The sequence below is a fragment of the Mesoplodon densirostris genome, chromosome 4 (assembly GCF_025265405.1).
Source record: "Mesoplodon densirostris isolate mMesDen1 chromosome 4, mMesDen1 primary haplotype, whole genome shotgun sequence".
Classification (NCBI taxonomy): domain Eukaryota; kingdom Metazoa; phylum Chordata; class Mammalia; order Artiodactyla; family Ziphiidae; genus Mesoplodon; species Mesoplodon densirostris.
The window spans coordinates 94,359,504-94,386,350 of NC_082664.1; the positions used below are offsets into that span (position 1 = coordinate 94,359,504).

The 26,847-nt window shown below is 37.0% G+C and overlaps 1 protein-coding gene across 5 annotated transcripts in view; it reads right to left on the reverse strand.

Annotated features, from left to right (window-relative positions):
- Nucleotides 1-26,847, reverse strand: part of FAM227B (family with sequence similarity 227 member B) — a 248,255-nt gene that overhangs the window by 176,157 nt on the left and 45,251 nt on the right. For 3 of the 5 annotated variants that reach the window (XM_060096808.1, XM_060096807.1, XM_060096809.1), the window contains exons 8-10: nt 15,528-15,629; nt 12,318-12,444; nt 1,129-1,266 (exon numbers count right to left, since the gene is read on the reverse strand). In XM_060096808.1, coding sequence (XP_059952791.1) covers nt 1,129-1,266; nt 12,318-12,444; nt 15,528-15,629 — 367 coding nt within the window. The remainder of the gene's footprint in view (nt 1-1,128; nt 1,267-12,317; nt 12,445-15,527; nt 15,630-26,847) is intronic. The other 2 variants (XM_060096811.1, XM_060096810.1) reach the window with 2 other exon arrangements.

Here is a 26,847-nt window from a genome sequence, read left to right on the forward strand (position 1 = left end):
TGCCCTGGCCTATATCAAGAAGTATGATGGAAAGGTATTTTCCTCTACACTAGTGGTTCTTAACTTTGCCTGCACATTGAAATCATCTGGGTAGCTTTAAAAAATACTGAGCCTCGGGCCTCCCTGGTGGCGCAGTGGTTGAGAGTCCGCCTGCCGATGCAGGGGATACGGGTTCGTGCCCCGATCTGGGAGGATCCCATATGCCGCGGAGCGGCTGGGCCCGTGAGCCATGGCCGCTGGGCCTGCGCGTCCGGAGCCTGTGCTCCGCAACGGGAGAGGCCACGACAGTGAGAGGCCCGCATACCGCAAAAAGAAAAAAAAAAAAAAATACTGAGCCTCAGATTCTTATTTAATTGGTCAGAAATGAGGCCTGAGCACCAGACCTATGTTTAGTATTGAAATATAGTATAAATTAGAGAAAAATAAACTTGCCTTAAAGTGCTAATTAATGTAGAGTTACTGAGAAGTTTGGTCCTGGTACAGGAATTTGGGAGGTAGAAGACAATACAAAAATATATCCATGTGAATTGTTATTTCAAGTAGTCTGTAAGTGGACTATTTAATAAGTAAGCATTTGGAAAAAACAAAATACTGGAATACAACTACCTTCCTTTATTAAAAAAATAAACCCCAAGTGGATTAAAGAGTTGAATAAAACATGGAAATAAAAAAGTACTAGAAAAAAAGAACAGATAGATTCTTTTTTTCATAGTATTAGGTAAGTAAGTCCTGACAAACATGCCACAAAACTGAAACTGAAACAAAAGACATTATTTAAATTTACTGAATAAAAACTTTAAACTTATCTATTGGTAAAATACATTATTAACCAGAGCAATACAGCTAAAAAGTAAGAATATGTGTAGTGTTCTTACAAAACTGAGAAGTTCCCGCAAATCAATATAAAAACATAATAACATGTAAATGAGAAAAGGACTTAAGCACATGCTATTTTTATAATGAAAAACTAAAATATAAAGCAATATTCAAATTACTATAATACCCATCTATAAATCAAATGTTATTTTAAGATCCTCACTAGAAAATAAATCATTAGAAAATTCTGACAAAAAATGATACACTTGATTTTGGCTATTTCAATCGGCAGTATATAATAAATTTACTTACAAGTTGATATGCGTTCTTGACTTCTTGCAATCCTGTCCTTTATAGATTCTGAAGGTGTTTTCTTGCTACCATGAATGGTTGTTGTGGAGAGTTCATTCAGCTTCCAGTGGGTCCAAAAGTCTTTTTTAGGTTTTAAACCTGTTGATACAAATATGTATATTTAGGGCCTCCCTGGTGGCGCAAGTGGTTGAGAGTCCGCCTGCCGATGCAGGGGATACGGGTTCGTGCCCCGGTCTGGGAGGATCCCATATGCCGCGGAGCGGCTGGGCCCGTGAGCCATGGCCGCTGAGCCTGCGCGTCCGGAGCCTGCGCGTCCGGAGCCTGTGCTCCACAACGGGGGAGGCCACAACAGTGAGAGGCCCGCATACCGCAAAAAAAAAAAAAAAAAAAAACAAATATGTATATTTAGCCAAAGAAATTAGGAGTTTAAAAATATCTTTTGTCAAAGCCTTTTTAGGAGCATTATACATTTCATTCTCACAACAGTCCTGTGAGGATTGTCAGTCTCAAGTTTCAAAAGAGGAAATCTCTACACAGAAATGTTAATGTCTTAACATATAAGACTGAGAATTAGAAAAGAGATAAGCTTGATATATACCTTTCTGACTCACAGACATAAGCTAAGTTCATAAACGGACATAAGGGGAGATTAATATTGTGAAAACTTGGAAAGGACCTAAATATCCAACAACAGTACATCCATACAGTGGATCATGAAGTATCCATTAAAAGTTACCTTGTAAGTATTTGTTAACATATAAAGGCAATCATAATATGTTTTTATGTGAAGGACAATTTTACCGTATACATATGTGTGACTATAGCTTAAATATTAACACGATTTCTTCTCAGCATAGGTGATTATTGTTTTAAAATTTTCCCTATCTGTATCTCCTATTATTTTTTAAATAATGTTTATGAATCAATTATAGTACCCTAAAAGAAATAAAAATAAATTCCATTTAAAAAGTTTCATTTTTGTTCCAAAAACTATATTGGGTTGAATAATTGATTTAACCACACTAAACATTTATATCCTCAGCAATAAAAATGAGAACAATATAAATTCCTTTGTATACTCCATATGTTTATTCTGATGGTTGAGACAGTATATGTTAACGTGTTCAGTAAATGGGAAATATTAGCTAATATTATCATTATTGATATACATTGATATACTCATAAACATAGCCAGTATTTTCTCAGCAGTGAGTATTCAATGAGGATTATTTGCTATATTTTGATATCAAATTGGAATTTTCTAAGTGTTTTTAGATTTGGTTATCGCCTGTTTCACATTAGTTGCCACTAGATAAAATATTCAGAAGCCTGAAGTGTGATTCATTTGAATGTCCCTCAATAGATTGTCTATGTTTTAGTGTATTTGTGGAAAATCTGGGGTATAGTAAGGCTAACAGATCAGGAGATTAAAAGACAGTTTTTTTTTATTGAGAGGGGGATCAATGTCAGAGTAGGAAGACATGGAGCTCACTTCCTCTCACAAACACATCAAAAATACATCTAGGGGCTTCCCTGGTGACGCAGTGGTCGAGAGTCCGCCTGCCGATGCAGGGGACACGGGTTCATGCCCCGGTCCAGGAAGATCCCACATGCCGCGGAGCGGCTAGGTCCGTGAGCCATGGCCGCTGAGCCTGCGCGTCCGGAGCCTGTGCTCCGCAACGGGAGAGGCCACGACAGTGAGAGGCCCGTGTACTGAAAAAAAAAAAAAAATCTACATGTGGAAGATTACTCAAAGAAAACTAATTGGTAACCGGCAGAATATCTCCTATAAAACCAAAACTGCAAGGAAGATCTCCATGTAACTGGGTAGGCTTGGGGGGGAAAAGGCATCGGGTTGGGACCAGCACCCCTGGAGGGGTCTGTAAGGAAGAGAAGGTCCACACAGGTGCACCCTTGCCCTGGGGAGCCCCCATGCCTGTTGGGAAATCCACTGAGACAGAAGAGCTGGAGAAGCCTAGACTCTAATTGTGAGGAGGGTGCGTGTGCTGGCTTGCCAGCAATCAGAGCAGAGAGAGACTTGCACCGATGGCTGCCACCTCGTCACACTTCTCAGTTTGAAGGGGCAAGTGCCCAGTGCTCCTCACTCCACACTACAGCCTGGCAGGAGATCAGGGGAAAGATTCAGTCTACCTGCTAGAAGTGGGATTGCTGAATCACACGGGAGTTCTATTTTCAATTTTTTGAGGGACTTCCATACTGTTTTCCATAGTAGCTGCACCAATTTACATTCCCACCAACAGTGCACAAGGGTTCTCTTTTCTCTACATCCTTGCCAACATTTGTTATTTGTAGTCGCTTTGATAATGGCCATTCTAACAGGTGTGAGGTGATATCTCATTGCGGTTTTTACTAGCATTTCCCTGGTGATTAGTGATGTTGAACATCCTTTCATGTACCTGTTGGACATCTGTATGTCTTCTTTGGAAAAATGTCTTTTCGGTTCCTCTGCCTATTGTTAAAATCAGATTGTTTCCTTTTTGCTATTGAACTGAGTTCCTTTTATCTTTTGGATATTAACCTTATCAGATATGATTTGCAAATATATTCCATAAGTTGTCTTTTCATTTTGTTGTTTTCTACTATGCAGAAGCTCTTTAGTTTGATGTAGTCCCACTTACTAATTTTTGCTTTTGTTGCTTGTGCTTTTGATACCATATCCAAAAAATTGTTGTGAATACATATGTCAAGGAGATTTTCCACTATGTTTTCTTCTTAAGAGTTTTATGGTTTCAGTTCTTTACTCCATTTCAAGTTAATTTTTGTGAGTGGTATAAGATAGCAGTCCAATTTCATTATTCTACCTGTGGTGATCCAGTTTTCCCAACACCATTTATTGAAGAGACTATCCTTTTTCCATTGAGTATTCTTGGCTCCCTTGTCAAATATTACTTGACTGTGTTTGTGAGGGTTTATTTCTGGGCTCTCAATTTTGTTCCATTGGCCTATGTTGTCTTCTTTCCTATAGTTTCCATGTCTTGCTCAAATTACATATCTGATCATACATGTTATCTATCCATCTTTTCCACTAGAGCATTTACTATATTAATCATAGTTACTTAAAATTTCCTGTCTGATATTCTAATATCTGTGTCATATCTAAAACTGGTTCTGATGATTTGTCTCTTGATAGTGTTTATTTTTTCCATTGCTTTTTTGTAGACTTCATAATTTTTGTTGAAAGTCAGACATATTGTGTAATGCAGTAAAGATGAGGTAAATAGTTTTCAGGCCTTGAAATGGGCTTTTTGTTTTTCTGTTTGGTCTTAAGCATGGGTGTAATTAAGTCAATCTGGAAGGGAATTGAGAGTTGGGCTGTGTTTGGGTTTTGTTGTTACTATGATTACCTTTAGTACTCTACATGCTTCAAATTCCTCTTACAATTTAAACTGCCTTGCCAGAGGTTTTTGTTTTCTGTTAGTTTACTTCCACAACAGCATCTGCTCCACTCTCAGTTTTAGATCTTTTGTGTCTTCTCAGAAATGGTCTTTTCCACACTTGTGCCCCTCTCCCAGCAGTAGACTGTTGTTACCTGTCAGTTGATGTTTGTTAGCCTGGTAGTGGTAGGTATTCTCTGTTCTGAATCAGCACCAGCGTTGGGTTTTGTTCCTGGGTCTTGGGATAGGGTCTTCTCAGTAATCCAGCCTTGCCCCAGCTGTAGCAAACTTGTTCTTGGCCCAGTATGTATTCCTGGCCTCTGGGGTAGAGGTAGTTTTCTGTTTCTCAGGTGAGTTGTATCTCCACTTCTTCCCTAAGGTCAACTGCATTTGCTGCCCTTCCTCCCCATACCTTTCCCCCTCCTCCTGCTGTGGCTTAAAGCTTGTTGTTGTTGTTAACATAGAGGAGATAGAAGGGTCCAGGCAAGGTTTTATGCCTTTTTTGCAGTGTCTTCTATTACATTCCCCCAGGCTTTCTCAAGACTGTTTTTCCACCCTCAATATTTCTTGTAAGATGTGTGGAGAGAAGCTTGCAAGTGAGGGCAACTTCTCCCTTGTTTTATGTAGCTACTAAGGGTTCTATATTCTCACACTAGACCATATTCAGCTTTAAGCAATTCATTAAAAATTTTGGCTAAGGGAATTCCCTAGTGGTCCAGTGGTCAGGACTCCATGCTTCCACTTCAGGGGGCTGGGGTTCAATCCCTGGTTGGGGAACTGAGATCCTGCAAATCATGTGGTGCAGACAAAAAAAAATTTTTTTTTGGTTGAATTCTTCTTACTGGCTTTTATGGTATCTGGCTGCATCTGCCCCCGATGAGCAAGTGCTTGCATCTGGTCTCTCCTTGGAGGCACCTTTCTTTAGATTTGGGGTTGACTGCTCTGCAGTCTCTGATGGGTTCAAGGAAAGTTTTGAATTTGCAGACAGTCCAGTGTTTTTTGGTGGAAGGGTGGAATTAATATCATTTTAGTTTTCTACATCCTAAGCAGAAGCCAGAAGTCATGGCACAAATTTTAATCTTGCTCATTGTAAGGCTGCCATGTGGGATTCAGTCATAAGGCTTGTGCCAAAATCTAGCCAATCATACAAAATCTTAATGTGTCTCTACTCTAGAGAAGTAGCCTCCAAAGTCTTCCATATCCTAATCTTCCCAAATTGTGAATATGTTATGTTACATGGCAAAGGGGAATGAAGGGAGCAGATGGAATTAAGTTTGTAAATTGGCTAACCTTAAAATAGGGTATGTGGGCTTGTCCAGGTGAGCCCAATGTAATCAGAAGGGTCCTTAAATATGGAAAAGGAAGGTAGAGGAGTCAGTATCAGAGTGATGCAATATGAGAAAGACTGACTATCCATTGCTGGCTTTGATAATGAAAGAGGGCCATGAGGCAAAGAACGGAAACAGCTTTAGAAAAGCTGCAAAGAAACAGATTCTCCCTTAGAACCTCTAGAAGAACACAGCCCTGCCAAACATCTTCATTTTAGCCTAGTGAAACTCATTTTGGACTTCTGATTTCCAGAACTATAACACATTTATGTTGTTTTAAACTAAGTAGTAATTTGCTATAGTAGCAATAGGAAACTAATAGTCTCTGGGGCTCTAAGAATTGTGTATAAGGAGCTCTGGTAACAAAAATTTTGTTTGTGAAAAATGAACCAAAAATGAAAGCCAAATGACAATGTAAGAAATCAAACTAAATATAATGTAAATAACCTAATAAAGTGATTACTTCATCCTGATAAAAAGGAATTTTTTTTATTAAGGAGGAGAAATTGAATCAAGTATTTTAGATCTATGCTATAAACATCTCCTCAGCAAAGAAATAAGAAAAACATGTCTTATAAAATTCTTTCAACAAGTGCTCTAGCCAATACAAAATAATCACAACTGAGAGATAAAATCTTACTAAAAGTTGAAAAGGTCGTTTATGAGCATAGACTCAGAAAACATGTGACTCTTGATAGGTATGCAATGTGAGAAGTGCATTGCAAGAGAAATCTGTACAAACATATTAATGATTAAATAAACGATAGAGGCTCTAGTGCAGCTAACACTACTGCCTTTGTTTTCAACTTAAATTTTTATCGATGAATAAAAATTAAAATGAAAAATCATGTACAGTTCAATGAATCTTCACAAATTTAATATATGGTGTCCATGTTACCAGCCCCCAGAAACAAAATATTCAGCACTCCAGGTGCCCGCCTTTCTAGCCAGGACCAATTCCCAAGAATAAACATTATCTTTACTTCTAAAATTATAGATTAGTTTTGCCAGATTTTGAACTTTGTATCAGTGGACTTATACAGGATCTACTCTTTTGTGTCTGGGCTTTTTTCCCCCCTCAACCTTGTTTCTGTGATTTGTTCATACTATTGTATATAATTATAGTGTGTTCATTCTCATTGCTGGTAGTATTTCATTCTATGAATATTCCACAGTTTATCTAAATTTCATATTATTGATGGGCATTTGGACAGTTTGTTTTGATTATTATATAAATAGTGCTGCTAAGAACATTTTGTGCTTTTGGTGTACAGAAATATGTACATTTCTGTAGGTTATGTACCTGGGAGTCATAGATATGCTGGTCCAAACTCGCATATGTTCAGCTTTAGTAGATATTGATTGTACACTCCCACCAGCATGGCTGTCTTTTATCTTAAGAAAATGCAGGTTTGAATTTTTTTAACTCTGTCTGAGATAAGTGTACATTTACACGCACTTGCAAGAAATAATACAGAGAGATCCCCATACCCTCTATTTAGTTTCCCACAATGGTAACTAACACCTTGTAAAACTATAATACAGTATCACAACCAGGATATAGACAATGATATAGTCAGGATATGGAACGGTTCCATCACAAGGATTCCTCGAGTTTCCCATTTTAGCCACACCTACCCTCCACTTTAAACCATTTTTTCTGCCTGATGTGAAGTTAATAGGCGAGGAAACAATAGATGATCCTTTTGCTACAGAAATGTTTTCTACTAAGGTGAAGTAGCCCACAGAGAAGTACTGAAACAAGTGTTCAACAGGGATGACTAGCCTATGTTGGAAGGATATGCATTCATAAACAGCCGTATTCAGACTAGAAGTGAGCAATGAAGTTTACTAAAGATAGACCAATTTTGTGCCTGTGTAGATGGCTTTATAATAAAACTGAGATCATTCCACCTTTTGTGAATCCTAGGGTGTTAATCAAGTACGTGTTTTAGCATATGAATAATAAAGCCAAACTAGTTGCTGGGAAACACTGGGAGGATTAGGGAGGACTTGCTTCCTCTAAGTCTTCAGAAAAATTTCCCTTTTCCTTCTCTGCAACAGTTTTTCATAAATTAAATACTGGTGTTTTTATTTTATTCACCTCAGGAGGCAATAATCCATTATTCATAAGAGTTCAGACACTGGAGTCTGACAGGCTTAAGTTGAAATCCTGGTTTGTTACTTAGTAGTAACTGTGGACAAATTCTCTTAACCTTGGTTTTCCCTTTTATAAAGGAATAATAGCATATTGTTATAATAAGGATTTTTGAGGCTTAAGTGGGATTTTTTATGTAAAACGTGGTGGATTTCTCTTGCTCAGCTTGCTGTTGACTTTGCTGTGAATTTTACCTTCTTTCTATAGGTACAAATGGAGACCAGTTGTCATGTCTAGATTCTTGCCCAAGTCTGAGTCCAGCATCCATTCATCTAGCATAGTTCTGCTGTTCCTTCAATGTCTACTTATATTCTTGAGTCATGCTATGAAGATTACCTTAATTATCACTGTACTTTTTCTTCCTTTTCTTTCAAACGCTTTTAGTGTTTACTATTTCATTCTTGTAATTCTCCTATAGTGTAGACACCATTTAGGGCACAGTCATCTCCTTTTTATATTTTAAAATAATCACTAAAAATTTGAGATTTTGTTATAAAAATGCAAATGTTAATGAATATTACATCTCAAACTTAAATCCTGATTCCATAAAATCCTACCACCACAACCTTCTCTTACAGTCTTCACCATTTCAGTAGTTGTCTAGTTGCTCAGGCTAAAATTCTTGGCATCATCCCTGACTCTTTTATTTGTTCCACTTTCAACTTCTATATATCAATAAATCCAATGGACTCTGCCAGCAGACTTATCTAATATAACTTGCCAGCTCCTCATCCTTTAACCAACCTGTTCTAACCAATCACCATGTCTCACTTCTATTACTGCAATATCTCCAACTTCATCCCTGATTCCTCCCTTGTCCCCTCTATGGTCTCTTGTTCTCCCAAAAGCTAGAGTGATCCCTTATAAACATATTTTAGGTTACAAGTATTATTTGCTCAAAATCATCCAGTGCTTTTCCATTTCACTCATAATGAAAGAGTCCTTATAACTGCCTATAAATTATGAGATGCTCTAACCTACAGACATATCTCTGACCTCATCTTTCTACTTTTCAATTCCTTTCTCATTCTACCTCAGCTACATTGGCTTCCTTGCTGTATTGCAAATATGCTAATCTTCTACCTGCATCATGACCTTTTCATATGCTGTTCCTTCTACCTAAAAAGTTTTCATTCCAGATATCGACATAGTTCATTCTCTCACTTCCTTTGAGTCTCTGATCAATATTACCTTCTCATAAGGTATTCTCAGGTAACCCAATATGAAATAACACCAGTTTCAGTGGATGTGTTTATAAACACACATTAGAAGACTCTAGAAGGTGGAGACAAGAAGGCAGACTAACTAGGAACCTCAGGACCCAAGGTACAACACAACAGTGAAGACCTTGGGTTTTCTTTTTGACTCATATTTCAAACTGGGTGCTAGAGAAATCAGAATCCAGAAATGGTAACAGGCAAAGATAAAAGAAGTCTCAAGAAAATCCTCCTCTCTCTAGCCAAAGGACCAGGAAAAGGGATGCCTAATAGGACAGAAAACTTTTAGACAATAACTGCTTACTCCAGCCAAACACAACAGGAAAATCTGCTGCTCCAAACCCACCACTGCCAGAAAAGGGTGGTTGGAGAGCCTCAGCTTCCACTCTCACTAGGGTAGTATCAGAGGAGGCAGAGCAGAGACCGAAGACTTTTATTCCCATAGGACTGGAATGAGGCGCACTTTCCTCTCCCTATGGAAAGTGGTGTCACAGGAGGCCTAGTGGAGACTGTGACCACTGCCCAGATATAATAAGGCTACCCTCCCCCTTATAGTGTCAGTGGAAGCCACTTGGGGAGCAGTAACAAGGCATCCCTGCCCCTAAAAGCCAGGGTGGTATCAGTAGAGGTCTGCTGGGAGCTGTAACAAACCCTCCTCCCACCACTATGTCAAAAGAGACCAAGTGGGTAACCTGGACTTTCATTCCCCACCTGACAGTGCCCTTCTCCCCCAACTAGAGCAGTGTCAGAGGAGGCCTGTTCAAACACAAAATTTAGATAAGATTCAGAGTCTTACAATACCCAAAATGTCCAGGTTTTAATTGTCATATAAAAAACTAGGAAATTCAACTTGAATGAGAAAAGACAATTGCCAGCATCTAGATGACCCAGATGTTAGAATCACCTGACATGGATTTTTCAAGCAGTTATAATAAAAATGCTTAAACAATAATGAACACACTTGAAACAAATGAAAGAACAAAGTCTCAGTGAAGAAACAGAAGATATAAAAAAGAACCAAATGTAACTTTTATAACTGAAATGTACAATAACCAAATTTTTTAAAAAATCAAGAATGGGCTTAACAGCAGAATGGAGGGGACAGAAGAAAGAATTAGTAAACTGGAAAACAGATGAATAGAAATTGCTGAATTTTCAACCTTCAGATTAATTCTACCAGTCATAGCCTATAAAACTTCCTGAACAAGAAAATTTTTGTTTACTTCAGTTAAAACTATCCATTCTGGGCTTCCCTGGTGGCACAGTGGTTGAGAGCCCGCCTGCCAATGCAGGGGACACGGGTTCGTGCCCTGGTCCGGGAATATCCCACACGCCGTGGAGCGGCTGGGCCCGTGAGCCATGGCCGCTGAGCCTGCGCGTCCGGAGCCTGTGCTCTGCAGCGGGAGAGGCCACAACAGTGAGAGGCCCACATAACGCAAACAAACAAACAAACAAAAACTATCCATTCTGATATTTAAATAGGATAAGGTATTTATATTAGTGTTCTTGCCTTTACTTCAGGCAGTTTGCATGTGGAATGCTTTGAAGACCATAGGAAGAGCATAAAGTAACACCCCCCACTGGATTTACCAGAAGACTTTAAAACCTTTCCTTATAAATCTCCTAGCTCATTGCTATTGCTCATCTAAATATGTTATATACATTCTTCTTTAATTATATAATAGAAACTAGTTAAAAGCATAAGAATTATAAAAGAAATATGAAAACTATATTTGCAGATGATATGCATAGAAAACGTGAGACAATCAATGACAAAACTAACTCGAATAAAAGGATTAAGTAAGACAGTGACTTATAAAATTTCATACAGAAATCAATATGAATTTTCGGGGGACACAATTCATTCTACCACAGGTCTGTAGGAAAGTTGTTCTGTTCGTCACATTTTTTTTTCTTATAGTATTTTTGAATGAATGCTGTGCTCATTCTCTTTTTGCTTCTTATATTTGAATTAGTTGGATTTTTCTCTATAATTAGGAGACTCCTGTCCTATGTGTATTGATGGAGGTGGGTGGTCCTCAGGGTTGTTTTCTAGCATGTACCTCCCAAGGACTCCCTCCTTAAAATATGAAACATTTTCTTAAAGAAATGGTTTGGTTACTAAGAATTGACACAAAACAGTTTTAAAAAATTAGTCAAAATTTGGACAGATTTATAAGAAGGACTTGAAAACAGTCAATAGCTTCTGGTAGTCCATAATGGTATAGTAGTCTTAGGAAACAATATTGGGGAGGTATTTCCTCCCCAATATGAAACAATACCTTAGTTTTTTTGTTTTTTTTTTTTTTTTTTTGCGGTACGCGGGCCTCTCACTGCTGTGGCCTCTCCCCGTTGCGGAGCACAGGTTCCGGACGCGCAGGCTCAGCGGCCATGGCTCACGGGCCCAGCCGCTCCGCGGCACGTGGGATCCTCCCGGACCGGGGCACGAACCCGTGTCCCCTGCATCGGCAGGCGGACTCTCAACCACTGCGCCACCAGGGAAGCCCATACCTTAGTTTTAAACCCAAGTGCCTAAATCTCTAGCTAAGTACTCTAGGATGGAATCTTACTTCCCTTCAGCCTTTGAGTGCTACCACTCCTACCTACCTACACACACACACACACACACACACACACACACACACACACACACACACACACACCACGATTCAAAAAATAAGTTTTCCTTAATGATTTTATGTTCTACAAGGAACTCAATTAGCTCTAGAATTTACCCAATATTATTTGCTATAAAAATGCCAGCAGTGTTTCAAAAGCAGCTTAAAATATTTCTCTTACAAATATAAAATATCTATGGCATGGTTTTCTTTCTGTGGCAATTTGGGTTTCTACAATAATTCCACTGCCTGTAAAATTATTTGGCTTTCTAAAGTAAACAACTGATTAATTTTAGTATAACAGAATTTTCAGAATAAAATAAATAATCATTATTATTTTGAAACACAGACATCAATATGCTATGTTTTGTAAGGCAAAGAACTACAAATTTTTTTGACTGAAGTAAACAAAACACTGCAATTCAAAAGTTTTAGGTTCCACAATAATGATCAATACTTAATGACATTCGTACCTGACAACCAGAGAAAAATGTTATTCCCTAGATCTTCTTTAAATTCATCATTAAAGAAGTCACTGGATTCTGGAAATGCTTCCTGGAATGTTGCATAGATAGCTTGTGCCAAACAATCAGGATACACCTACCAAAAACAGAGTCATATTAAAATAATTCCATATTTCATATGACACATCTCAACTATCAAAAAAAATTACTAAATTTGTGAAATATATGTGTCCCTTTTTTCTTATAGCTTGCTTTTGACCATTTAGTATTTCTTTGTACTTCTAACTGAGAAATATGAACAAAGAAGAGTTGAAAATAAAGTCAGTCAATTTGGCTATTTGTTAGCATTTTGGGAAAAAAATATAATTTGGATAAAGGATGAAGTTACAATTAAGATAAGATACTTTAATGATTCTACATTTATTTCATTTAACCTTGCTATTGATACCCTCTTTCAGAAAAAGAACACTGTCTTTCAGGTCATTATAATAAAAAGCATATATATATATATTAATTGAAATATATTTGACATGTAATACTATGTAAGTTTAAGGTGTACCACATATTGATACATTTGTTTACTGCAATATGATTACCACCATAGCATTAGCTAACTCCTCTATCGCGTCACACAATTATCACTTTGAGTGTGTGATGAAAATAAAGAGCATGTTTTTAAATAATTGAAGCCTGTTTAGGTGAGTTAATATATTATAACCACAACTGTAAAATCATGATCAGATTTTATATCATACAAATAGATGGTACTACCAATATTCTATTAGACTTAAAGTTGCTTGACTACTAAGTTTCTCTTGGGGACTGACTAAACACAGGAAAATACCAGATTTTTATAGTAAAGATTTAAAATTTTTATCTACTATTTTGGAAGGCTGGCAGACACCAGAAACTAGAAGAGGCAAGGAATGGCTTCTCCCCTAGGGCCTCTTAAAGAAACTAGCCCTGTTGATACCTTGATTTTAGTCCTATAAGACTCATTCTGGACTTCTGACCTATATAACTGTAAGACAATGAATTTCTGTTGTTTTAAGCCATTAACTTTGTGATAATTTTTACACCAGCAATAGGAAACTAATATGGTCACCTAATCCAGTAGTGCTAAAATCTGCTGGTATGGATGGTATTCTTTGAAGAACTCCATAAGTTTTTTTGGGTAGGGGAGAAGAGGAGAGGGAAGAATGCTTTAATATACTGATATATTTAATTTTACTGAATGAACCATGAACATTTTTACTACCAGAAAAATCACATATTATACTTGTGGTATATAAAATCACACTAATAATCAAAATTTAAAAGTTGAACAAGGGAAGTAAGAGGAACTTTTAAAAGTTTTCTGTGAATATCTCACCTTCAGGAGATCAGGGGAAAAAGAGATCAAGTGTCAAATGGTGTTGGGAAAATTTCTGAAGGAATATCATTGTATGACATTGGAAGAAACTGGAGCAAAAGCTATACTAAATATGTTCAGATTCAGTTAATTTGTACTGAATAGTGAGACCTGAAGCTAATTTTTTGATTCTTATATATTAATAGTTTTCTCTTTCTGTGGTAAGATAAATCAGATGAGCCATTAGTAACAAAACACCTTATTTGAATGAGCTAAAAATAATAGAAATTGGTCAATGAGAGTTGAGGCTCCATTTCTATTTATAGAGCTGTGGAGGTAATAGGCCTGTAGGGAGGTGGCGTGGTTCTCAAGCATTGAGACAGGGAGAGGGAACATTATAAAATGACTGAACAAAGGTCAAGGGGTCAAATCATTAAGGTGTACATGTTATTTGTTCTCAAGTGAGGCTCTGAATCTTGGTTAAACAACTTCTAATTTCTCCTTGGAAAAAGCCACTGAAAATAGGGACTTAGAAAAAAAATCAAGTCATGATTTGAGAAGGATTATAAATACGGTATCTATCAAAAGGCACATCCATCCCAAGGGAGAACATTTGGACCACAAATGTAAGACTAGAAATTACAGAATAAGGGATATGAAATGGTGCCACTACCTCCTTTGTTCACATTAAATAGGTCTTTTATTCTTTTCTTAAGAGCCCTGTGTTAAAGCATGCTTGATTTCATCAAACCATGTGTATAGGCTAGAAACACTACAAAGGGATAGACTAGGTGAAAGCGTATGGATAGGAGAAACAGTTGGTTTTGTCATCTCTAGACAATTTTAATGACCAAAAATCCTAACCATTAACTATTATTTTCCTGCAAATAAGAAAAATAAATTTAATATTAGCAGAGAAAATCTTAGTCTATCTTTCAGAACATTAGTGTTCTATAAACAATTTATGAATCATGGATCAACCTCTTCATCTGATGGACAACCAGCTGTGGAACTGAGAGACTGAATGTCTTGCGAAGATCACCTGGGTAATTACGAGCAGATTCCAGATGTGAAGCCAAGTCTCCTTATGCCCAGTCCACTACTGATTTCCTTCTACGATACTGTATGTATATGTTTGTGAGATAGATCAAGATTGAGCATAAATATTTGGCAATTTAAGTTTGTTTACGTTTTCATCATGAAGGACATTTATTTTTATTTTAGGTTTTACCCATGAAAACATTGACTGACTCAAAAATACTTCTGTATCTCTGATTTACAGATGTCAGTACAACAAAGTATTTGAATGTGGCTTCTGCTTTGAAACGCTAGATGTTTACATTTTAAAATACTCAGTGAAATTCCTACATGTCTTCATTTCACACTACTCAAGAACATAACTTATTTTAACCAAATTATTTTACTATAACAGACATAGTAAAACATTTGATTCATAAATGTGTCCATTGTTCTTTACTGTAACAGGTGCTTAGTACTTAGGCATAACACAAGAAGTTAAGTCCTCTTAGATCAAAAGATACTTTATAAAGTAAAAGAAAAATGATAATTTTGTAGGTAAAATACCAAGACTATACATAGAACAAGTCAATAGTTTTCAAATTATTAATATGCAAACAAATACATATACCACACTGAGGAGATTCTGTAAGGCTTTTAGTCAGTAGAATACAATATTCTGGGGTGGAGGGGCATGACTTTTTAAATATTATCATTATTTACTCTACTTTAGGCAATTTTTCTTGCAAAGTAACAAAATATGTTCTCATATGTGTTTAAATAAAATAACTATTTTTATATTTCACTTGCTATAAAAATAATTAGCATAATTAGTTAATTTCTATATTTACCTGAAAGAATGCATCCTTTTGACTTAGAGGTATGCTCATGAAAAGTGATGCATAACTTTCTGAAATTCTATCAAACAAGGAATCTTGACTTTCTCTGTCAGGCTTAAAAAATAAAACACACATGGAATTAAAATCATTAATATTACAATTTAAAATTTGAATCTGTTTACATAATGTCAGTAACTCTATCTTCTTAAAGGGCAGATCAGTTGCTATAGTGGAATGAGCATGGGTTTTTGGCATCATGCAGACCTGAATTTGAATGCTGGCTCCATTATTCATTAGCTGCACTATCCCAGGCAAGTTAATTAAGTCCTAGTTTCCTTATCTGCCAAATATAGATAATATACACGTACCTTAAAGTATTATCTTAAAATTAAATAGGGACAAGGATTATGTTTTGTTTGACTTTGTATTTCAAGCCCTCAGCACCATGCCTGACACACTGAAAGCACACCAACATTTGATGAATTAATGAAGGTTCTTGAATAGTAGTTGGCATGCACAAGGCAATCAATGACATAGTTGCCTGCTACTATTCTATAACCATTCCAAATTTTTCATAATCAGTAACTCAGTATAAAATCAAAGCAATTACTGGAATGAGACAGCCATAGCCAGAACTAGTAAAATTGTGACATGAGAACTATACTAAAAACAAAGTAAGTAGAATGTCATAAGAAGGAAGAAATCTGTAGATAATAATAATGTCAATATTAAAGTCCTAAGGTAGCACCTTGAATTCTTGCTCTATTAAGCAATGAAGAGATAAATTAGAGTGTAAATACATGAATTAAGCAATAAAGATGAATTAGAGTCCAAATTCATTTATGATGTCAACAGTAGAAGCACAAGCTGGCATTAATAGGTTTTGGTAATAAACATAAAAAATGATCAAATTTAGTGGTAGTTTTCTATGAAATTAGCATGCCATATGAGCTGGGATTCATAAATGCATAGGATCTTAGACCTAAAATGGAAGTTAGATATCACCTAGGTTAAGCCCCTCTGTTTTAGTGACTGCACTGATGCTCAGAAAGATTAAGAGAATTATTTAAGGTTATACACAGTTAAGTAACTGAAAGCCAGACTAGAATCTAGGTCTCCTCACTCCCAATACAGCTTTTATGCTTGTGTAATAAGTTTATGGAAGGAGATAGTAGCAGAAATAATAATGATAATGTTAATAATTCTTGACTATTTATATAATGGGCAGTGGTTCTAAGACTTAGGGCTGTGTGAGAATTAAATGAGATAATATATAATTTACTAGTAGAGAAAGTTGGCATGTTTCAGTTACATGATCTACACTTAACATGTGTGATGAAATATCCAAACAGAAAGTTCTAGAACATGTCTTTGACTAATACAATTCAACCTAATGTCCACACCATATATACTTCCACAGGAAACTGAGTAGCAAAATGGTACAGTAAATTTTTATACATGTTTTGCTATGCTTGAAAAGAAGACATATCCTACAGCTTTTGGATATTCAGGTTACTGATATGTTCATTAGATCTAGCTATTTAACATGTTAAATCATATTTGCATTCCAGGAATAAATTTCATTGGTGAGATTGTATAACCCTTTTAATATACTGCTGAATTCAGTTTGCTAGCATTTTGTTGAAGATTTTTGCATCAATATCCATCAAAGAGGATATTGGTCTGTAGACGCTTTTTTTGTTGTAATATCTTTGGCTTTGGTATCAGGGTAATGCTGGTCTCATAAAATGAGCTAGAAAGTATTCCCTTCTCTTCATTTTTTTGGGAGAGTTAGAGAAGGACTGGTGTTAATTCTTCTTTAAATATTGGCAGAATTCATCAGTGAAGTCATCTAGTCCAGGACTTTTCTTTGTTGGGAGGTTTCTGATTACAGAAACCTGATTGAATCTCCTTACTAGTTATAGGTCTATTCAGATTGTCTATTTCTTCATTATTCAGTCTTGGAAAATTATATGTTTCTAGGAACTTGTCCATTTTATACAGGCTATCCAATTTGTTGTTATATGTTTGTTCACAGTACTCCAATAATCCTTGTTATTTCTTTGCCAATAGTAATATTTCTACTTTCATTTCTGACTTTGGTAATTTGAGTCCTTTTTTTTTTTTTTGGCTGTGCTGAACGGCATATGAGATCTTATATGAGATCTTAGTTCCCCGACGAGGGATCGAACCCATGCCCCCTGCAGTGGAAGCACGGAGTCTTAACCACTGGACTGCCAGGGAAGTCCTCACTTTTTTTCTTAGTCTAGCTAGAGGTTTGTCAATTTTGTTTATCTCAAAGAACTAACTTTTGGTTTTACTGATTTTCTCTACTGTTTACCAATTCTCTATTTTATTTATCTCCACTCTAATCTTTATTAATTCCTTCCTTCTGTTGTTCTTTTTCTAGTTCCTTAATATGTAAAGTTAGGTTGTTGATATATTGCTTTTTGATTTGTCTAAAACTTTAAATTTCTCTTTTAGCAATGCTTTTGCTTTATCCTATGAGTTTTGGTACATTGTGTTTTTTGCTTTCATTTGTTTCAAGTTATTTTCTAATTTCCTCTGTGATTTATTCTTTGAATCATTGGTTGTTTAAGAAGTCTTAGGGCCTCCCTGGTGGCGCAGTGGTTGAGAGTCCGCCTGCCGATGCAGGGGATACGGGTTCGTGCCCCGGTCTGGGAGGATCCCATATGCCGCGGAGCGGCTGGGCCCGTGAGCCATGGCCGCTGAGCCTGCGCATCCGGAGCCTGTGCTCCGCAACGGGAGAGGCCACAACAGTGAGAGGCCCGCATACCGCAAAAAGAAAAAAAAAAAAAAAAAAAAAAAAAAAGAAGTCTTATACATCAACAATGTGAGAATAATTTGTACATCCAGTTTGAAAACAACTTGGCACTACCTTGTGAAGTTGAACATTTTCATACCCAACAATGCAGCAATTCCATTCCTTCTCTATGTGTCTTGCAATTTTTGTTTCAGAGATGGACATCTTCAATAGGACAGTAAAACCTGAGGTATAAAGTAGTTATGTTTGGGAATAGGTATGTCTCTTCTCTTGTTAGCCTTTAGGGGTCTGAGTCAATTAAGTAAAATGTTAAGCTCCATATGGGTTTTGTTTTTGCTATAGTTACTCTCAGTGAAACAGAGGCTTCAAACTCCTCCTGCATTGCCTTGTTTTTAGAATGCTTGAAGACCCACGTTTTGAATTCATTTTCTCTAATTCCTTCTGTTTTTCAGTTTTTCCTTTTATTGGTTTCCTCTCTGATTTTTATTATTTCCTTTCTTCTGCATATTTTGGTTTTCATTTCTTTTTCTTTGTCTAGTTTCATACAGTAGAAGTTGAGGTCATGGTTTTTGAGAACTTTCCTTATTTCAAATCTAGACATCTTAATGTTTTAAATTTCCAAATACTGCTTGAGGTCCATCCCACAAATTTTAATCTGTATTTTCATTTTCATCAAGTTCAAAATACTTTTCAATTTCCCTACTGATTTCTGGTTCGATCCACAGTTCCTGAGAAATGTATTATTTAGTTATCAAATATTTGAAGATTTTCCAGGTAGCTTTCTGTTATTCATTTATAATATAATTCCATTTTGGTCTAAAAACATACTTTGTATGACTTGAATTCTTTTCATTTCATTAGGATGTTTTCCTAGCCCAGAATATAGTTGGTAAATGTTTAATGGGTACATGAGAAAAATGTGTATTCTGCTGTTGTTATGAGGAATGCTTAATAAATATCAATTAGATCCATAAAGTTGGTTAACAGTATTGCTCAAATCATCTACATCATTCTATATCATTAACTGGTTTTCTGCACATACGACCAATTATTGAATATAAGGTGTTGAAATACCTAACTATACTTATAGATTTGTCTATTGCTTCTTTAAGTATTAAAATTTTGTCATTAAATGTGTTTCAAAGCATTTTAATTAGGTGCATAAATATTTATGATTGTTATGTCTTATTGGTGTATCGACTACTTTATAATTATACAATTACTTTCTTTTTCCCAGGTAATATTCTTTGCTTTGAAGGCTACCCTGTATAATGAGTTCAAAAAAGTTGTGATTTTTGTGGGTTATATATGGCTTGTCTTCATTATTTTATGAGTGGAATTGATGTACTTTCCAGCCTCCTGAATCTTTTTGGGAGCCAATGTTCCAAGGACAATTTTGAAAACATTAAGGGTATATCGTTACTGGAATTCTTCTAGTTAAACACCATCAAGGAAATTTTTATCATTAGCCTACACGTTGGTCAGCAGTTTTTGGAGCACTGCATTCTCATTAACGATATAATAATAAATAATAATGATAGATATAACCATTGAACACTTACCATATACCTACTTCCATGTAAACAAACAACTTTACATACATTTTCTAATATAACTCCCAATAAACAGATAAAGTAGGTACTTTTTAAAAATTTTATGAAAGACTTAGAGAGGTAAGTAACTATTCAAAGTCACATCATTTTCTAAGTGGATAAACTTGTTTTTGAAGGCCAGATCTTAATTCTATTATATTGAATCTCATATTACATTTATATAGTATTTCCACAGTTTACTAGGGATCTTATTCATGTCACTTTTAGTACACACAACAACTCTTGGGAAAAAAGAAAGTATATGTTATTTTTACCTGTTTTTTGTTTGTTTTGTTTTATTTTGTTTTAGAGAGATGACATAACTAAAGCTCAGAGTGATTTTCTGACTAGCCCAAAGTCTCACACTAACTATTTGGAAAGCCAGATTTAAAAATTTAATTTCCTGGATTTCAGTGCAGCACTTTTTCTACTAGATCAAGCTACCACTACATCATAGGCAATAAAGGAAATCTGCTTTTATATTAGTCACCTAACAACTACTGAAATAAGTTTTAGAGCCAGCATACTGAACCATGCTATATTCTAGAGTATGATTATATATTTTTTTTTCATATTATGTTGTTGGTAATTAAATTGTACAAGTGGCTCAGGGTTCTATTCCAGTTATAAAGTCAGTATTGTTTATTATTCATAAAGTAGATCCAAAAATAGATACAATTTATGTGTTTTGTACTCACCTGAAAATGTAGTACAGCTTGAAATAGGAGCTAACCTAACAAAAGAGATATTCCCACACAATGCTGGTAAAAATGTATGAGCCTGCACCACACTTATTTGGTGGATTTAGGAACCTAGGAGGTCATGCTATTTATCTAGTTCACTGGCTTCAATACATTTATATTTAACAATGAATTCTCTTAGAAATAAAACCATAGGTGAAATGTAATGAACAGAACAGATGAAAGAGGAGCTGTTCTGGTTAAATCATGGAAATGTTGCTTCAATATGGCTTGGATACCCCTTCAGTTCCCTAGAACACTAGCAGAACATTCATCCAGCTGAATCATATATTGTTCCTCAAAACACATCAGAAATCTTAACTGATACTGGAAATGTTATTAAATTATAATATTTTAAAATATTACTGGGGGTGGAGTCAAGGTGGCGGACTAGGAGGATGTGGAATTCGCGCCTCCACACAACTAGGGCACCTACCAGGCACCAGTGGGGGACCACGGACACCTAAGGGGACAGGAGGAACCCCCAGCAACTGGGTAGGACATGGGGCATGGGGGGAGTGAAGGGGGAGGAGCAGTGGAGGCAGGATGGGACTGGTGCCCCTGAGGGGCAGCTGGAGGAGGGGAAGAGATCCCATGCCTGAAGGGGTAAATTGGGGGACCACTGGGAGGGCAGAGAATCAAAAGGGAGCATGGCCAGGATTCCCCTGCCCACTAGGGCCCCTGGGAGCCTGCTGAGATCCCAGGCCTGATCCTCTGCACACGGAGGCCCCCTCCAGCCATGCACAGGTCCTGAGGGAGTGGGAGGGATGGAAGGGGGAGCAAAAGTAAAGGCCAGACCTCCAGGACCAGCACCCCTGAGGGGTGGCTGGGGGAGGAGGAGTTCCTACACCCAGCAGAACCCACCCACGGTTAGGGGTCCAGCGGGGACAGGGGAGACCCTGGGGAGACGGTGGTGGCAGCGTGCAGAGAAACGGAAGGGAATGCGGCCAGCAGTTTCCCTGTCTACTTAGGCACCGGGGAGCCTGATGGGCTCCTGGGCCTAATCCTCTGCCCTCGGAGTCTCCCTCCTGCAGTGCAGAGCCCAGGCCCCGCCCCTACACCCCCACCCAAGGCCCTACCTCTACACTTGGAGACTCCCTCCAATGCTGGGCCTAAACCCCACCCACACACCGTCACTCAGGGCCCGAACTCCAAACTCTGGAACTCCACATTCCAGAGGTCCTCCTTTCCATGTACTGCCTCTCCCCTTCTGTGCAGGTACTAAGCAGAGGCCCTGCCCCATGCTCAAATGTCACCCCCCACCCACCTAAGTCTCACCACACACAAAATCCTGCCCCTGCTTAAGTTCCACCCCCACCTAAACTCCACCCAAATAGCCAAGGCTTTTTTTTTTTTTCCCTCTTTTAGATTGGGGTTCTGTTTTACCTTGTTGATTCACTTATATTTTTATTTTACCTAATTAATCTTTTATTTTTCTAATTTTATTTTATTCTTTATACTCTGTTATTGTTCTCTCCTTTTGGCTTGTTCCCCCACTTTATTTTTTCTATTGTGGTTTTATTTTACTGTGTTGCAGTTGTTTCAAATATATTTTTATTTTTCCTAATATATTTTGTTTTTTATTCTTTGATATGGTATTGCTCCATTTTTTTTTTTTTGCCACGCTATGCAGCTTGAAGGATTTTGGTTCCCAGCCCAGAGGTTGGGCCCGAGCTCCTGTGATGGGAGCTCTGAGTCCAAAAAACTGGAATAACAGAGAACCTCAGACCCCAGGGAATATTAATCGGTGTGGGGCCTCCCGGTGGTGCTCATCTCAGCACCAAGACCTGGCTCTAACCAACTGCTTGCAAACTCCAGTGCTGGACGCCTCAGGCCAAACAACCAGTAAGACAAGAATACAGCCCCACCCATCAGAAGAAAAAAAAAAAAGGAAATGACAAAAAATTATCTTACAGAAAAAGGAGCAAGGTAAAAACTTACAAGAACAAATAAATGAAGAGAAACAGGCAACCAATCTGAAAAAGAATTCAGAGTAATGATAAAGATGATCCAAAATCTCAGAAACAGAATGGAGAAAATACAAGAAACATATAACAGGAAGTAGGAGAACTAGAGAGCAAACTAACAGTGATGAACAACATAATAATTGAAAAGAAAAACACTCTAGAAGGAATCAACAGCAGAATAACTGAGACAGAACAGATAAGAGAGCTGGAAGATAAAATGGTGGAAATAACTGCCAGGGACAGAATAAAGAAAAAAGAATGAAAAGAAATGAGGACAGTCTCAGAAACTCCTGGGACAGCATTAAATGCACCAACATTCGAATTATAGTGGTCCCAGAAGAAGCAGAGAAAAGAAAGGGTCTGAGAAAATATTTCAAGAGATTATATTTGAAAACCTCCCTAACATGGGAAAGGAAATACTCAATCAAGTCCAGGAGGCACAGAGAGTCCCATACAAGATAAATCCAAGGAGAAACACACCAAGACACGTTAATCAAACTATCAAAATCAAATACAAAGAAAAATTATTAAAAGCAGCAAGGGAAAAACAACTAATAACATACAAGGGAATCCACATAAGGTTAACAGCTGATCTTACAGCAGAAATTCTGCAAGTCAGAAGGGAGTACCAGGACATATTTAAAGTGATGAAAGGGAAAAACCTACAACCAAGATTACTCTACCCATTCAGATTTGACAGAGAAATTAAAACCTTTACAGACAAGCAAAAGTTAAGAGAATTCAGCACCACCAAACCAGCTTTACAACAAATGCTAAAGGAACTTCTCTAGGCAAGAAACTCAAGAGAAGGAAAAGACCTATAATAACAAACCCAAAACAGTTGGTAATAGGAACACACATATCAATAACTACCTTAAATGTAAATGGATTAAATGCTCCCACCAAAAGACATAGACTGGTTGAATGGATACAAAAACAAGACCTCTATATTTGCTGTCTACGAGAGACCCACTACAAAACTAGGGACACATACAGACTGAAAATGAGGGGATGGAAAAAGATATTCCATGCAAATGGAAATCAAAAGAAAGCTGTAGTAGAAATTCTCATATCAGACAAAATAGACTTTAAAATAACGACTATTACAAGAGACAAAGAAGGACACTACATAGTGATCAAGGGATCAATCCAAGAAGAAGATACAACAATTGTAAACATTTATGCACCCAACATAGGAGCACCTCAATACATAAGGCAAATGCTAACAGACATAAAAGGGGAAATTGACAGGAACACAATCATAGTAGGGGACTAAAACAGCCCACTTTCACCAATGGACAGATCATCCAAAATGAAAATAAATAAGGAAACACAAGCTTTAAATGACACATTAGATAATATGGACTTAATTGATATTTATAGGACATTCCATCCAAAAACAACAGAATACACTTTCTTCTCAAGTGCTCATGGAACATTTTCCAGGATAGATCATATCTTGGGTCACAAATCAAGCCTTGGTAAATTCAAGAAAATTGAAATCATATCAAGTATCTTTTCTGACCACAACGCCATGATACGAGATATCAGTTACAGTAAAAAATCTGTAAAAAATACAAACACATGGAGGCTAAACACTGCTTTACTAAATAACCAAGAGATCACTGAAGAAATCAAAGAGGAAACCAAAAAATACCTAGAAACAAATGACAATGAAAACAGGACAATCCAAAACCTATGGGATGCAGCAAAAGCAGTTCTAAGAGGGAAGTTCATAGAAATACAATTCTACCTCAAGAAAAAAGAAACATCTCTAATAAACAACCTAACCTTACACCTAAAGCAATAGAGAAAGAACAAAAAACCCCACAAAGTTAGAAGGAAAGAAATCATAAAGATCAGATCAGAAATAAATGAAAAAGAAATGAAGGAAACAACAGCAAAGATCAATAAAACTAAAAGCTGGTTCTTTGAGAAGATAAACAAAATTGATAAAACACTAGCCAGACTCATGAAGAAAAAACGGAGAAGACTCAAATCAACAGAATTAGAAATGAAAAAGGAGAAGTAACAACTAACACTGCGGAAATACAAAGGATCATGAGGAATTACTACAAACAAATATATGCCAACAAAATGGACAACCTGGAAGAAATGGACAAATTCTTAGAAAAGCACAACCTTCTGAAACTGAACCAGGAAGAAATAGAATACATAAACAGACCAATCACAAGCACTGAAATTGAGACTGTGATTAAAAATCTTCCAACAAACAAAACACAAGGACCAGATGGTTTCACAGGGGAATTCTAGCAAACGTTTAGAGAAGAGCAAGCACCTATCCTTCTCAAACTCTTCCAAAATATAGCAGAGGGAGGAACACTCCCAAACTCATTCTATGAGGCCACCAACACCCTGATACCAAAACCAGACAAAGATATCACAAAAAAAGAAAACTACAGGCCAATATCACTGATGAACACTGATGCAAAAATCCTCAAAAAAATACTTGGAAACCGAATCCAAAAGCACATTAAAAGGATCATACACCATGATCCAGTGGGGTTTATCCCAGGAATGCAAGGATTCTTCAATATAGGCAAAATAATGAATGTGATACACCATATTAACAAATTGAAGGAGAAAAACCATATGATCATCTCAATAGATGAAGAAAGAGTTTTCAACACCCATTTCTAAAAAAAAAACACCCACAAAGTAGGCATAGAGGGAAGCTACCTCAACATAATAAAGGCCATATATGACAAACCCACAGCCAACATCATTCTCAACAGTGAAAAACTTAAACCATGTCCTCTAAGATCAGGAACAAGAAAAGGTTTCCCACTCTCACTGCTATTATTCAACATAGTTTTGGAAATTTTAGCCAATCAGAGAAGAAAAAGAAATAAAAGGAATCTAAATCATAAAAGAAGAAGTAAAACTGTCACTGTTTGCAGATGACATGATACTATAAATAGAGCATCCTAAAGATGCTAGCAGAAAACTACTAGAGCTAATCAATGAATTTGGTAGAGTAGCTGGACACAAAATTAATGCACAGAAATCTCTTGCATTCCTACACACTAATGATGAAAAATCTGAAAGAGAAATTAAGGAAACACTCCCATTTACCATTGCAACAAAAGAATAAAATACCTAGGACTAAACCTAGCAAAGGAGACAAAAGACCTGTATCCAGAAAAGTATAAGACACTGATGAAAGAAATTAAAGATGATACAAACAGATGGAGAGGGCTTCCCCGGCAGCACAGTGGTTGAGAGTCCACCTGCTGATGCAGGGGAAACGGGTTCGTGCCCCGGTCCATGAAGATCCCACATGCCGTGGAGCAGCTGGGCCCGTGAGCCATGGCCGCTGAGCCTGCGCGTCCGGAGCCTGTGCTCCGCAACGGAAGAGGCCACAACAGTGAGAGGCCCGCATACCGCAAAAACAAACAAACAAACAAAAGATGGGGAGATATACCATGCTCTTGGATTGGAAGAATCAACATTGTGAAAATAACTATACTACCCAAAGCAATCTACAGATTCAATGCAATCCCTTTCAAACTACCAGTGGCATTTTTCACAGAACTAGAACAAAAAATTTCACAATTTGTATGGAAAAACAAAATACCCCAAATAGCCAAAGCAATCTTGACAAAGAAAAACAGAACTGGAGGAATCAGGCCCCCTGACTTCAGACTATACTACAAAGGTACAGTAATCAAGACAGTATGGTACTGGCACAAAAACAGAAATATAGATCAATGGAACAGGATAGAAAATCCAGAGATAAACCCATGCACATATGGTCACCTTATCTTTGATAAAGGAGGCAGGAATATACAGTGGAGAAAAGACAGCCTCTTCAATAAGTTGTGCTGGAAAAACTGGACAGCTACATGCTAAAGAATGAAAGTAGAACACTCCCTAACACCATACAAAAAATAAACTCAAAATGGATTACAGACCAAAATATAAGGCCAGACACTATCAAACTCTTAGAGGAAAACATAGGCAGAACACTCTGACATAAATCACAGCAAAATCCTTTTTGACCCACCTCCTAAAGAAATGGAAATAAAAACAAAAATAAACCAATGGGACCTAATGAAACTTAAAAGCTTTTGCACAGCAAAGGAAAACATAAACAAGATGAAAAGACAACCCTCAGAATGGGAGAAAATATTTGCAAATGAAGCAACTGACAAAGGATTAATCTCCAAAATATACAAGCAGCTCATGCAGCTCAATATCAAAAAAACAAACAACCCAATCCAAAAA